The 14,993-nt window shown below is 40.3% G+C and overlaps 1 protein-coding gene across 1 annotated transcript in view; it reads right to left on the reverse strand.

Moving 5' to 3' along the window:
* Positions 1-14,993, reverse strand: part of LOC113295309 (uncharacterized protein K02A2.6-like) — a 67,230-nt gene that overhangs the window by 46,857 nt on the left and 5,380 nt on the right. Inside the window, exon 2 of the mRNA XM_026543657.1 lies at positions 2,589-2,923. Within this exon, the coding sequence (XP_026399442.1) occupies positions 2,589-2,923 (335 nt within the window). The remainder of the gene's footprint in view (positions 1-2,588; positions 2,924-14,993) is intronic.

Here is a 14,993-nt window from a genome sequence, read left to right on the forward strand (position 1 = left end):
GGAATGGACCCATGAAGTCGATCCCCCAAACATCAAAAATCTCCACAATCAAAATGGGGTTCAATGGCATCATGTTTCTCCTCGAAATGCTTCCTAGCTTTTGACAGCGTTCACAAGCAACACAATAATCATGGCAATCCTTGAACAATGATGGCCAATAGAATCCACACTGCAAGATCTTTGCAGCGGTTTTCTTGGCACTGAAATGGCCTCCACATGCTTGGTCATGACAGAAAGATATCACATCTTTCTGTTCAGTATTGGGGACACATCTCCTAATGATTTGGTCCGGGAAGTACTTAAACAAATATGGGTCATCCCAAAGGAAATGTTTAACTTCAGCCAAGAACTTATAGCGGTCTTGTCTCGACCAACGTGAGGGCATCCTACCTGCAGCGAGGTAGTTAACAATATCAGCAAACCAAGGAAGGTCTGAGATAGACATCAACTGTTCATCTGGGAATGATTCTCTAATCAGCTCAAATTCATCAATAGACTCTAAAGTTAATCTAGAAAAATGATCAGCAACCACATTCTCACAACCTTTCTTATCACGGATTTCGAGATCGAATTCCTGTAATAATAGTATCCATCGAATAAGGCGAGCTTTAGCATCCTTCTTGGAAAGAAGATACTTCAAAGCCGCATGGTCTGTGTATATGATGATATTAGACCCTATCAGATAAGATCTAAACTTGTCTAATGCGAAAACGACGGCAAGCAATTCCTTCTCGGTAGTTGAATAATTGAGTTGGGCATCATTAAGGGTTTTGTTAGCATAGTATATCACGTATGGTCGTCTATCAACACGCTGTCCTAAGACAGCACCAACAGCGTAATCAGAGGCATCACACATGAGTTCAAACGGTAGTTCCCAGTTTGGTGGTCGGACTATAGGAGCGGCGGTGAGAAGAGTTTTTAATTCCTCCCAAGCTTTCACACAAGCATCATCGAAATTGAAGGTAACATCTTTGGCGAGTAGACTACACAGAGGTCGTGAGATTTTGCTAAAGTCTTTGATGAATCGCCGGTAAAAACCAGCATGACCTAAAAATGATCGGATTTCCCTTACAGAGTGGGGTTTTGGTAAATGTCGGATGAGGTCTACTTTAGCTTTATCTACTTCAATGCCTTTTTCCGAGATGATGTGTCCTAGAACTATTCCTGAATTCACCATAAAATGGCACTTTTCCCAATTTAGAACAAGGTTCCTTTTCTTACATCTGGACATCACAAGGGTAAGATGTCTTAAACATTTATCAAACGAAGAACCGAACACGGAGAAATCATCCATAAAGATCTCGAGAAAACTATCTATCATGTCAGAAAAAATGCTCATCATGCAACGCTGAAAAGTAGCAGGTGCATTACACAACCCGAAGGGCATACGTCTATAAGCAAACGTCCCAAATGGACACGTGAATGTAGTTTTTTCCTGATCTTCCGGAGCAATGTGAATTTGGTTATAACCGGAAAAGCCATCTAGAAAACAGTAGTGACTGTGTCCAGACACACGTTCTAGCATTTGGTCAATGAAAGGGAGCGGGAAGTGATCCTTCCTTGTTACTGTGTTCAACTTCCTGTAGTCGATGCATACTCGCCATCCTGTGATTGTACGAGTAGGAACTAATTCATTCTTGTCGTTCTGAACAACAGTAATGCCTGACTTCTTAGGCACAACTTGAATGGGACTAACCCATTTGCTATCGGGAATTGGGTATATGATACCCGCATCGAGTAGTTTCAGGATTTCTCCTTTGACTACATCTCTCATGTTAGGATTAAGTCTCCTTTGCATTTCCCTCGATGGTTTGGCATTCTCTTCAAGGTTAATGTGGTGCATGCAAATGGTGGGACTAATTCCTTTGAGATCTGAGATGGTCCATCCTAAGGCCTCTTTGTGTTCCTTAAGTACTTCTAAAAGCTTACTTTCCTGTTCCGTGTCTAAACATGATGAAATAATGACAGGTAAAGTATCAGAAGAACCTAGGAATGCGTACTTCAACGTACTAGGCAATGTTTTCAATTCAAGCTTGGGTGGCTCAACAATGGATGGAATAAGCTTGGAATCAGAGAGTAGGGGTGGTTCCATTTCATATTTCCTTTCAGTGACGTCCATTTGAGGTACAGATTCGAGCAGAGATAGGACGTCACTACAGTATGCATCATCATAGGAATCAGGGTTAAAGTTCTCCATACATGCTTGAAAGGGGTCGACGGATAGAATGTTAGTCAACGAATCTTGCATTAATCCTTCAATCATATTAACTTCATGCACATCATCATCATCAAGATTCACAGGTTGTTGACTAATATCGAACACATTCAATTCTACCGTCATGTTACCAAAAGACAGTTTTAACACTCCATTCCGACAGTTGATGATCGCGTTGGACGTAGCCAAGAAAGGACGTCCTAAGATGACAGGAATGTGACAGTCTGGGTTTTGCACAGGTTGAGTGTCTAAGACAATGAAGTCTACGGGAAAATAGAATTTGTCAACCTTGATCAAAACGTCTTCGACCACTCCACGAGGAATCTTGACAGATCGGTATGCCAGTTGTAGAGTGATAGATGTTGGCTTCAACTCCCCAAGACCTAACTGCTCATAAACAGAATATGGCAGTAGGTTAACACTTGCACCTAGGTCTAATAACGCTTTATTGACCGTGTGTTCTCCTATAGTGCAAGAAATTGTTGGACATCCTGGATCCCTAAACTTGGGTGGAGTTTTGTTCAGAATGATGGAACTCACCTGCTCAGCTAAGAAAGCACGTTTTTGCACATTGAGCTTGCGCTTTTGAGTGCACAAGTCTTTGAGGAATTTGGCATAAGCAGGGATTTGCTTGATTGCTTCAAGAAAAGGAATGTTGATGTTGACTCTCTTGAACAGATCTAACATCTCATTGTAATGGGTACTTTTCTGTTGATAGATCAATCTTTGAGGAAATGGGGCAACAGGAGAATGAGTTGGCAAAGGGACATTCACAGCAGTAGAATTGTCAGATTTTCCAACTTGCTCAGATTCTTTGGTTTTCTGGGGTTGTGGAGACAGCGTGGAATTTGTATCAGATTCATTAGGTTCGCCCACGTTGTTCTCGATGACTTTACCACTTCGGAGGGTGGTAATGGCATGGACTTGATCAGGTGAGGTTTCAGTGTAGGATGTTGTGCATGTTTGAAATATCCTCTTTGGATTTTGTTGGGGTTGGCTCGGAAGTTTACCCTTTTCTCTCTCACATATTTGATCCATCTTTTGATCTAGATTTTTCTGACTTTGCATCAAACTCTGGAACATTTCCTCTAGGGTGGATAATCTCTTGTCTGTATTTTGTTGAGGATATGATTGTTGTTGAGAGTTTGATTGTTGCTGAGGGTTTCTCGGGTGTTGATAACCTTGATTGTTCTGATATCCCTGATTGTTTTGATAGCTCTGATTGGGTTGAGATGGTCCTCCTTGAGTGGGTCCTTTTGACCATGAAAAGTTAGGGTGGTTTCTCCATCCTGGATTGTAGGTCTGTGAATAAGGGTTATGCTCTGGTTTTTGAAACATGGCATGTGCCTGTTCAAGCCTAGACTCCTGGACTGCAAGCAAATCTGGACAATTTTGGAATTGATGGTTGGGGTCGTTACAAGCAGCACAAACAGACGAAGCGACATGCTCTCGGAGAGTAGTGGTGGAAGGTTTTGAATTTTTATGTAGTTCTAACTCTTCTAATCTCCTAACTATTGATGCCATGTTTGCTCTACCCTCAAAATCCGCTTCAATCCTAAAAGCCTTTGCTTCGGATGTAGTCTTTCTGGGTTCACGGATGGATTCCCACTGTTGCGTCTTTTCAGCTACTTCAATCAAGAAGTCCCAAGACGCATCAGCAGTTTTGTCTACGAATAGACCATTACACATCGACTCAACCGTTGTTCGGGTGGACACATCTAGACCTTCATACAAAATTTGCACAAGTCTCCATTTTTCAAAACCATGATGGGGACATTGGAGCAATAATTCATTGAATCTCTCCAGGTATCTAGCTAAGGTCTCACCTTCTAATTGCACAAAGCTATTCAGACTTTGACGAATTGTCGCAGTCTTGTGGTTCGGGAAAAACTTTTTGAAAAACTCCTTTATGAGGTCATCCCATGTCATGATGGATTGAGGCTGTAAAGCATAGAGCCAGGCCTTTGCCTTATCTTTCAGGGAAAAAGGAAAAAGCCTTAACTTTAGGGTTTCGTCGGACATTTGAGTGAAACGCAGAGTTCCACAAATTTCCTCGAATTCTCTCACGTGGTGGTACGGGTTTTCATTCTCAACACCTCTAAAAATAGGAAGCATCTGTATTGTGCTTGATTTCAGCTCATAATGGCCATTAGCCTCGGGTAGCACAATACAAGAAGGTTGACTGGCTCTAGTTGGGTACATATAATCCTTGAGGGTACGGGGTTCTCCCATTGTTTCGGATTGATCTGGGCTGTCTACCTCAGAACTCAGAATTTCGATAGGTTCTTCTTGATTAATTCTAACAAGTCTGTTTGTTTGGTCTCTATAGGTCACAATCATGTCCTTGTAGGTACTCAACTAACATGTTGGTCAGACAGAGCAATCGGAAACAATTTGGCCCACAAGGGTTACGAAGATTTGGTTTTTGAGTGGGTTTTGGTTTTAATAAGGGATTTTGTTTTTGGTTTAAAATTGGGCTTTGGAAAAGTTTTTTTTGAACTAAACCTAGCATAAATTAGCACAACCCATAAAAGAAAATAAAAACAATAATAATAATTACAAGCCCATAAAAGAAAAATAAAAGAAAATAAAAGAAAAATAAAAATAAAAATAATTATTACAAGCCCAAATTAAAAATAAATTAATTATTACATACCCAAATTGAATATTTAATGGGGCCCAAGTGGGTTACTCATGGTTTAGGCTTACTTGGTTAAGGAGGGAAGCCCAGTTAGGCTTTTGTTCCCTTTAGTTGCACAGCCCAGTTGGGCTTTAGGATCGTCCTTAGCAGCTCACGCTCAAGCCCAGCAACAACAGGTGGAACAGAGCCCAGCAGCAGCAACGAAGCCCAGCTCACAGAAGACCACGAGCCCAGCAACAAAAGAAGGCAGAGCCCAGCAGCACTTGGCAATCCCAGTTCAGTTGAAGTTGGTGAAGCCCAGTTCAGAGAAGTACAAGCCCACCAGTAGAAGGCATAGCCCAGCAGCTTCAGTTGGCAGCCCAGTTGCTTTGGCTTGGCAGCAGCAGGCTTGGTTCACCAGCTCCAGCAACAGCAGCAACAGCAGCAGCAACATCAACAGCAACTCAGAAATTGGCTACAAGTGCAATGATTGCAGGGCAGGAATGAATGGCATGCAATGATCTTGACAGAGATGCAATGGTAGATGAAAGACAGCAAAGGAAATCAGCATATGGCAGCACTACTCCCCGGCAGCGGCGCCAAAAACTTGGTGTGGAAATGGGGTTGCACACAAAACTTGCAAGTATACAAGGCCAAGTTTTATAGTATAGGGATGAGTAGGGGTTTGTCCACAGGGAGTGGGAGCATACAAGAAGTTTTCCTAAGCTATCAATGAGTGCAAAGCACTATGGCAGTGAGCAGTGATGGATGAAGGCAGTGAATAACACTAAAACAGTTAGCAAAGCAAAGCAAATGACAAAACAGCAAGGAACCAAGGCTGTGAGCCAAGGGCAGAGGTGAGTTTGTGCACTGATTTCAGTGCACAACAGCTACAGATTGCAAGAAATTCAACAAGTAAAACAGGCAAGGAGATAAAACAGGTAAGGAGATTAAACAGGCAAAGATTAAACAGGTAAGGACTAAACAAGTAAGTGACAGTAATAGGGATTGTGGCTAAGCTAAGGCTTAGTATCCACCTTGTGTCCTAATCAAACAACATATTTCTAGGTTGAGTTAAAAATCCTATGCATACATCTAGAATGGGAGGAAAACTAACTTGCTCACTAGTTTGCCCCTAGCATTGACTGTCTTTTGACAGAACAATCAATCACAGGCACTAAGAGCATTAGTCTCTTCCCATTTCTCAAGCAAAACAGGGCAAGGAGTTAACTATCTAGCAACATGTCAATTGACAGTGCATAAGGCTTCAACTGAGCCTCAGCCTAAAGCAGTTTAGCTCATGCTAAACATGTGAACAACAATCAATATCATACAGGATAATTCAAACAACACACACATAACATTCAAAATAATTGAAAACAACATGCACACATTCACTGTTAACTGCATAAGAAGAACTGAAATTGGAATTGCAATGAAAACAGAACAAAATGTTTTTCTGGCTAGTCCAGAGATACCTCTTGATGCCCCCCCCCCCCTCTCACACAAAACATTACAAATTTATACTCCCCATATCAGAATTAGGGTTCCAACCCCTTTTCCCCAAAAACAGAAAATTAGGTAAAATTGATTTACCTAATGTGTTGAGATACTCACTCCATCTCGTCGACCCACTCTCCAATTACTTCTCCTCGTTCATCTCATGCTCCAATTGTTGCTTTAACATCACTTATATCCCCAATTTCTCACCTAGGGTTTCAGTGAGAAGAAGGATGAGAAATTGGAGAAATTAGTGGTTGATAAAGAGATAGGACGTGATGGTAATGATGGGTTTAGGTTTAGGGTTGGTTTGGTGGCGTAGGGAGTGGTGGTGGCGAGGTCAGAGCATGTGGAGAAGGTGGTGGTGGTTCTGCACAGGGTATGGAGGAGGAGATGTCGATGGAAGAAGGGGAAGGGGATGTTTGGTATGGGTATAGGTATCGGGTGCTCGGGTGTTGGGAGGTTGTAGCAAATTGGATGAACAGCGAGGATGAGCCGTGGGATGTGGAGATGATGGATCGATCTAACGGCTAAAAGTGAAGAGGCTGGCAGCGACCGTTGGATGCAGATATACAACGAAACTAACGGTGCCAGATGGAGTTAGGTGCTGTAGTGTTAGACATGAGCTTCTGATTTCGATGAACAACGATGAAGCGACCATTGGATGATGAGATGGACCCAATCCGACGACTGAAGATGGAGGCGGGTTTGGATATTGGAAATGGGTTTGGGTGAGGGTTTTGGGGCTTGGGTATGCCAAGCCCATATCTTCTTTAAGAACAATTCTTCCTTCTTGAGCCCATTCCTAGCTTTTTGGACTTGCGCTCCATTCTTTGCGGCTTCCTTGCGTAATTCTTCCCGGCTTTTCACTACTTTTCTGCTCCGCAAATCATCCAGACTTTATTTGATACCTAAAAATGCAAAATTAAGTAAGAAAAATATTTATTCTTGAAAACAATGAAAATACAGAATATGGGATAAAATGTAGAATTAATGCACAAAAGATGAGTTAAATGCCAACAAAAAGGGATAAATATATACAATATTTGGCACTCATCAGAAACCTCAGTAAGTCGAGTCCGAGCCTAGAGCATACATGACCAGTGTATCTCACGATGATGTACTAGGAATCAGTCCTTGATCTCAAAGAGCGTGAGTCGTGCTTACGGGAGACATGCATATCTCTGCTCTGGGTCATAAGTCCGTCGGGGACGTTTTTACGCATCTACAGAGCCTATATGACCAGCAGTATCTCGTCGAGGATGTATACTAGGATTCATGACATCACAATCAGCTGCGTCTCGCGAAGAGATATTGGAATTGTGGCTTTTCTGGTTTATAGGTCTGCCGGAGATATTTTACGCTCTACAAAACTTACGTGACCAGCAATATCTCGTCGAGGATGTGCGCTAGGAGTCACGACATCACGACCAACATTGTCTCGCGGGGACTTATACTAGAAATCGTGGCTATGAGTGCCTTGAGGACCAAGGGCTTAATCTCTCCCATGAGAATTTTGTCTATGGTCTTGAAACGACACTTTTTCCCTTTATCCAAATTTCACCATCTACATTAACTCCCCTACTCATAGTAGAACCTTGATTGTTCTATTATGATTATATAGATGGTAACAAATCAATCATATGAAATTACGATCCAATCGTTCTTTTACACTTGCAGAGTCCCCGAATTGATGTTTAGCCTTCGACTCTTATGACTTTGATCTTGGAATCGACTCTCAATCTTGGGAACTTCCTGGGGTTTTGCGGAGAGGAGCCATTGGAAGAGTAAATGTGCCTTGCAAATATGAAATTTACGTCTTGGTCGAATGGGGTTTGCAAATTAGGGTTTACTTGGCCAAAACCCTAATTTCCTCTCTTTGTGCATCCTTGAGCTTCCGAGTTTATATAAGAGAGTATGCAGGGAAGAGAGAGTTTTTGAACGTCTTCCTGTCTGGCCTTGATGTTAGTGAAGAGTCGTGAGAAAATATAGGCACTTACTTTTGAATTTACGGAGTCCCTATCCCATGTAAATTCTTTCATGCTTGTACTGTACCTAAACCCTAATTTCTCTTTTGTTCGCGTATGACTCCTTCAGACACTTTAGAGAGGATTGGAAGGTGTGCATCTATCTTGTGGGTTCGTCACCTTGTGTGATGAGTGCTTTTTTTATTCCTTGTACCAATCAGACACCTCTTTATTAGAGAAAATACATACTTTTGAGACTTAAGGGTATTTTTGTCAAAAACTATAATGAGCTTGAATTTATTTGGCATGATAGAGACCATGAGATTTCCTAGGCATGGTCACAGCTTGAGAGAGGGAGAGAGGCACGTGTCTGGTCCTGCTTTTGGAAAATATGATTCGAACTTCCCTATTTAAGCTAAATTCCCTTTATTTTCTCTAAAATTCTGTTTTCCTAGACTCCGTTTCAATCCCATTCTTCTCCGAACACTTATAGAACTCAACATTCACGTGTATGAATCCTTTGGAATGAGTATACAAGAGTTTCGTCGGTCTCTGGCTGTATTAGGGCCTTCTTATTTGAAAATACTCAAAATTGCGAAATAAGGGTATTTTGGTCAAAATCCCTTATGAGCTCGTTTTTGTTGAAGAGTTATGAGATAAAATGGGATGAGAGGGGTGTATAGAACCATCCAATAGAATGGGGAGAGGCTCGGCCCCTTCTCTTTTAAAGTAAATCCCTTTTTTTCGCCAAATTCTTGAAATTAGGGCTATTTTTCGTAAAAAAAACCCTAATTCTCTTTGACTTTGGTCCCTCTGAAAAATTCCGAGAGAATAAGTGACGTCCCACTATCCTAGGAGAGCATTCTCACGCATTTGAAGGGCTTGGTCATGGCTTGGAGGAGTTTTGGAAGGAGAAAAGACCTTAGAATTCCTTTAATTTCCTCGTTTAGCTCTAGTTCCTTTTCCTTTTGCTTGAGAGATTCCTTCCTGAGATAAAATTAGAGAAGAGAACTTGTCTTGTATGTATTTTTGGTCGTGCACTAGTTGAGTAAACCGATCCGCCTCCTTGCATTACCAAAATACCATTTCAAAATTATTTATAAACTTTGAACCAAGGGTTTTTCGTCAAAAAAACAACTAATGAGATCTTGCTCTTGAGAAGAAAGGGAATGCTTGAGCATCATCCACAACTGGTCATGTGTGAATGGAAAGTCTTGGGGCATTTCTTGGCATGATTTTAGGGAAATAAATGCTCGGCTTTCCCTGTTCGAGCCAAATTCCTCTTTCTATTTGAAGTAGAATTGATATTGCCCATTTCTTATTCTTAATGCTTGAATTTAATCATTTACCCTTGAATTATAATCGTGGCATGAATGTTGATATAATGTCTTCCTTTTTTTACGTGATAGTGCCATTCGTCTATCAAAACGATCGATATTAGTCTTCAATATGATGATGTAGTTTGGATTTGATGATGTGGATACCCATCGTTCGTTCTTTATTGAGGCGTATTCAGTAAGTATTGAACTTTGTTTCTCTTTAATCATCTTTTATGCATACTTCTTTGGCCTTCGAATGAATTAAAGTAGTCGTATTTGTCAAGGATTCTCTTCGCTTAGATGTTTGTCATAAAACTTCAGATTTGAGACCCTTAGGGAGAATGGATGTAGAATCTTGATACATAATCCGATTTGAGTTTCCGGCCCCAAATTTTAAAGAAAATGGAATATTATTTCTAATGCAAAAAAGAATGACTTGATTCCGAGTTCGTTTGACCAACCAAATCCGTGTATACTTTTGACTTCGGAAATCCCGTATAAAATTTCAGGAATTTCTTAGATTGCACTTTCTTTGGTGTTGGGGCCACATCTCCTAGCTCGTTTGTCTGTTTCATGAAGTACCCCGAAATTCCTTATGGTTTTTCATCAGTTTTCAAGTCTCCGCTGCTGCAATGTTCATCAATCCGAATTACCGAAGGAATCCTTGTTTCAGTTGGACTCTTAAAGCGTTCTCTTGATTCAAGCACAACCCCTTAGAGTATTATGAGTTTACCACCCTTCCTTAGCTTGGTTTAGGTCATGAATTTTGTATCCTTAGGCCAGAGACACTTCCGTGGTACGATTATTCATTTTTACTCTTGGGTTTCCAAAAATCGTATTTTGCTTGATCCCTTGTGAAAGTATGGACCCGAATGGATCCGTGAGTATCCTTGGAGATATGGAATTGATTTATTGAGATCGAAATAAGGATAGTTATATAGAAATGAGAGCAAGTTTCGGCCTTCGCTCATGAGGCTTGAATCTTCACAACACAGTTAACCCCTAATTACAGACCCTATGTATATGCCATGTGTCTTCAATCTCTTAGGGTACTTCTTCTAATTTCTCTCTCGTTCTTAGAGTTGCATGAAAAACGAGACTTTTATGGATACAAGTATTCCTCATGGCGAGAAAGGGTTTGAATTTGGTAGAATGAGGTTGAAGAAGACTTCAACAATTTCAGAGGGCCTTCAGAAAAAGGCTCAGGGTGCAGAGAGACAACCAACCGACCTGAGGGTAATTTCACATGCCTTATGTCTTCTTTGACTTTGTAAGAAACACTTGTTGGAGGATTTAGTGTCATGAGAATGATAAGTATTAACGGACTTGCTTCTAAGGATCTTGTAAATATGAAAAACTTGATGATAACCCGTGAAAATCTTTGCTTTCAATGTGAGGTAGTCGCGAGAGTCGCTGGATTCTGTTGGAACTGTCTTGAACAAGATAAACTTTGTTCTTCATTTCTTAAAGAGGCCCTTATGTAAGAGATACCGGTAGATGAGGAGACGTGGAGGAAAGTATATGAAGGCGTTAAATAAGAAGAGACAGTTTTCTTCCCGAGATGTAGAGGCATTTGGTAAAGGAAAGGGACCATCATGTGTTTTAATTAATGCAAAACCTAGCTTGATCTGTTGCGTATGTGAGTAGGTGAAAACTCGAAGCTAAATTCGAAATAGAAAGTCCTTCCTTGCGCGATCTTGACTCCAGAGCCTGTAAAAACTTCGTTTGACGTCTGATTTCAGTGGTTGACCCTAACTATTGAACTGAAAAGACCCAACATTCATCTATTGGAAAAAAAGGATTTGGAGCTTGTTTTTCCGTTGATATATCCATATGAAGTTGCACTCGGAATCCACATTTAATTAACAACAATTTCTTCAAGTGTTTTGATTATATATCCTGGATCGCGTATTGAAACATCATGCTATTTTAACACATGGTAGGAGAGAAGCGATGGTATTTTTACAGTGGTTGTAGAAGTGGTAAGTAATGGTTCGTTCAAGACTTGTGAAAGCAGCTTTTTTAGACTTAATTTTTATAAATAAAAATAACAAACTCGAATAAAGAGTGTTGTGAGAATTATGGAGAGACAGGTGCTATGATTCCGCTATTTACCAATTCTAAAGTGATGCTAATTATAATCATGCAATTCCACACGTTCAAATTGATTCTTAACTATTGCAAAATTAGATTTTTAGAAACAACAAATGTTAATCCAAAGCATGAGACATCAAAACCCTAGGCTAAGCATGTTCCATCAAAAGAAAATACAATTGTTTAACAAAAATCATAAAATCTATTTTCAATCTAGGCAAATAATCATAAATAAAAATTCCACAAATTAAATAATTAAGAATTACCACTTTTTCATTGGAAAGATAGCTTCCTCCCTCGCCCCAAGGATTGGGTTTAGCTCTTCATCATGTTGGAAACATGCTCAAAAGTTGATTTCATTTATGCTCAAAGATGGTTTACAAATGATGAAAGTGTGAGAATGATTAAAATTACAGAGAACGATATATGTTGATTGTCGTTGTTACTATAGCAAATAAGACTGTCGCGCAACAGTCGCTGAGACTGTAGCTTCTAAGACCCATGGTTGTGTGTCGTGATCACTGTTGATAAACGACTGTCTTGGTTAGTTTGTTCTTCGTGTTCTTCAGCTATGCAGCAGCAGAAATGGCGTTTCCTGCAACTTTGATTTCTCGACTCTCTGTTCGTTCTAACCGCTCCCCAAACTCTCCATCCCCTCCTACAACTCCAAAGCACCCTATATATACTCGATAGGACCTCAAAGTCACAGTAATAACTACGGAATAATCCCCCATTACTCTGCCAGACATGGAAGATATTCTTTCATTTTTCTTCTCATGCACGCGTCTGCCAGCTGCAAAACTCTCCTTGTTTATCTCTGCCACGATCCAAACTGATGCTCGAGTCAACCAACATGCGCAGAAATCGTTTAAACTCTCCAAAACCCAAGCAGTCCCGTGAAATACCTCTTGCCTGAACGTGTTACCCTGTTTTATTCAATCCGATGACGTATCCCAAGTTAGTTAATTCTTGGCTCATTACCGACCCTGTTTAGGTGTAACAGGTCCATACCAATCCATTTGGGTGATTGAATCACTCCATAAGTCTCCAAGATCAAAAACAACAACTCTCGGGTTTCTCAAGAAAAACATGTAAGTCCTTGTTTCAATCAATCTTGATGATTCAGCCACTTCTGATCAACACCAATAAACATAACATGCCTATTAATCATTAAGAAGTCTTCCCAAACAATTTTAGCCATTGAGTCTGCTTAAAACCCCTTCAAAACACGAACTCTAAATCTGCTGAGTCTGCACAAGTTTTCCCGCCAAATTTGAAATTCAAAATGTTGAGGATGAAGTGTCCTGATCCAAAACATGGGTGCCTTTAATAGCTGGGGTGGCCCTTATCCAAAATGAGGGTGCCTTTTGTACTTTTCCGGGGGGTACCCCGAGCAACTTTCGAGCTGAATTTTCCAAAAATGTTTATTTCCCAAAAATACCTACAAACACATAAAATACCATAATAAGTACGAAATCGAGTACCAACAATACAGAACATTGAGGACAAATTAGACACAAAAATGTGTCTATCAAATACCCCCAAACTTATTATTTGCTAGTCCTCGAGCAAAACTAATAAAATCCTAACTCGCTAGGTGGTCCTAGCGACCGAGTTAATCTCGGGAAGGTTTACCAGATGTGTACCCACAAAACCTTTACTCCAGATCCTAGCTATCTATGCAAAACCTTGGAAGGCATTAAAGAATCTCCTTGGTTGGCATACTCTCATTGACTATAGGGGAAGTACCCTGATGCGAAATTCCAATTGTTGTACACGATTTTGCATTCAGCATACTAAAATTCATATATAAGTGACAGAGCTCTACTCAAATAGTTTCTGGACATCATAACCGGAGTCAACCAATCACATGGAAAGATTAAGAAGATGGATAAAGAAAAAATTAGATGGTTTATAGTGAACGGTGTTTCCCATATCTGACTGAAGGCCTCTGCCAAGATGAACCTATCCTAATGGACTGAGATACCGGTCTGACTAATATCAAAACACTGGCATATACAAGGGGACCAGTGGTCGATAAACCTAACTCTAGGTCAACACAACTGGCATATACAAGGGCACCAGTGGTCGAATTTATTGAATTTATTCTGGTTGGTCTCATGGTCCGATCTCTTTTTTTTTTTTTGTATCTCAATCACTCTATTTCACCCTAGCAATGGTAACAACTTGAATCGGGTGCCCCACCAAATCACTTAAAAAATAAAAACATAAGGATTAGGATTCAACGAGATATGGCGAAATTACCATGTTTTTTTAAAAAAAAATTCTAACACCTGAGCTCTGTGCTTTTATGAATAGACTCTTTAGATGTTTCCATCTAATCAGATTGGTTCCTCAACTCCTACAACCAATTTGTTCACATCCACTTAGATTGGTTAGTGCCAACCTTAATAAGCATAAATTTCTAGGCTATGGAGTTTATTTATTGCAACTAAAAGCTAACAAAAAGTTTCTTCCCCACCCCCAAACTTAAATCTAACATTGTCCTTAATGTTCTAAAGATGAAATTAAAAGCATGAACAAGGAGAAACTGTTACCACTTGATTGATGGAAAAATAAATAAGGAAGGATATTACCGTAAGCATGAGCGTGGGTGCCTCCCAGAAAATGCTAAATTTAAAGTCTTTAGATGGACATCAAATACCTCAAAAAGGATTGTCACCTTCCAAAGTCATATACCAATAACCGAAATAGTTGCGGGTCCTCAGAACCAAATAGAGCTGACACAAAAGAAATACTACCATCTTGGATTAAAAAAATGAGCTGACGGAGCATAACTTGATCTAGGGATTTCATCAAGGCAACTATATTTATCTGGGGTGTCTCTTTGGGCTCTATATAAGTGTCTAGGAAAACAGGTTCAACCGAATGACATGTCTCTAAGAATTGGGTTTCTTCATGGACAGTATCTGGAGGATCGGGTAGCAGAGTTTGAAGAAACTCAAGTAGTATCTTAGACGCACAAAGCTCGAGTCCCAAGTTAGGGACTTCAATTAGGGATACATGACGATCACTAGAGTCATCATTACCCCCGAACTTAGGGCGAACAATATCCTCAAATGGACAAAAATCTATGGGATGGGTTCTAGGTTCCATAAAGTCAGCACAGATACTAGCTTCTTTTGGGGACTGTTCATCTAAACGAACAACATCCTCATATAATGGATTATCGAAGAAAATCTCTAGCATAGGCTCATCAACTAAGGTGTTCGCCATGGTTACATCCTCCGAAGCACTGAAAGGTTCATCAAATAATG

This window comes from Papaver somniferum, chromosome 7 (assembly GCF_003573695.1).
Source record: "Papaver somniferum cultivar HN1 chromosome 7, ASM357369v1, whole genome shotgun sequence".
NCBI lineage: Eukaryota > Viridiplantae > Streptophyta > Magnoliopsida > Ranunculales > Papaveraceae > Papaver > Papaver somniferum.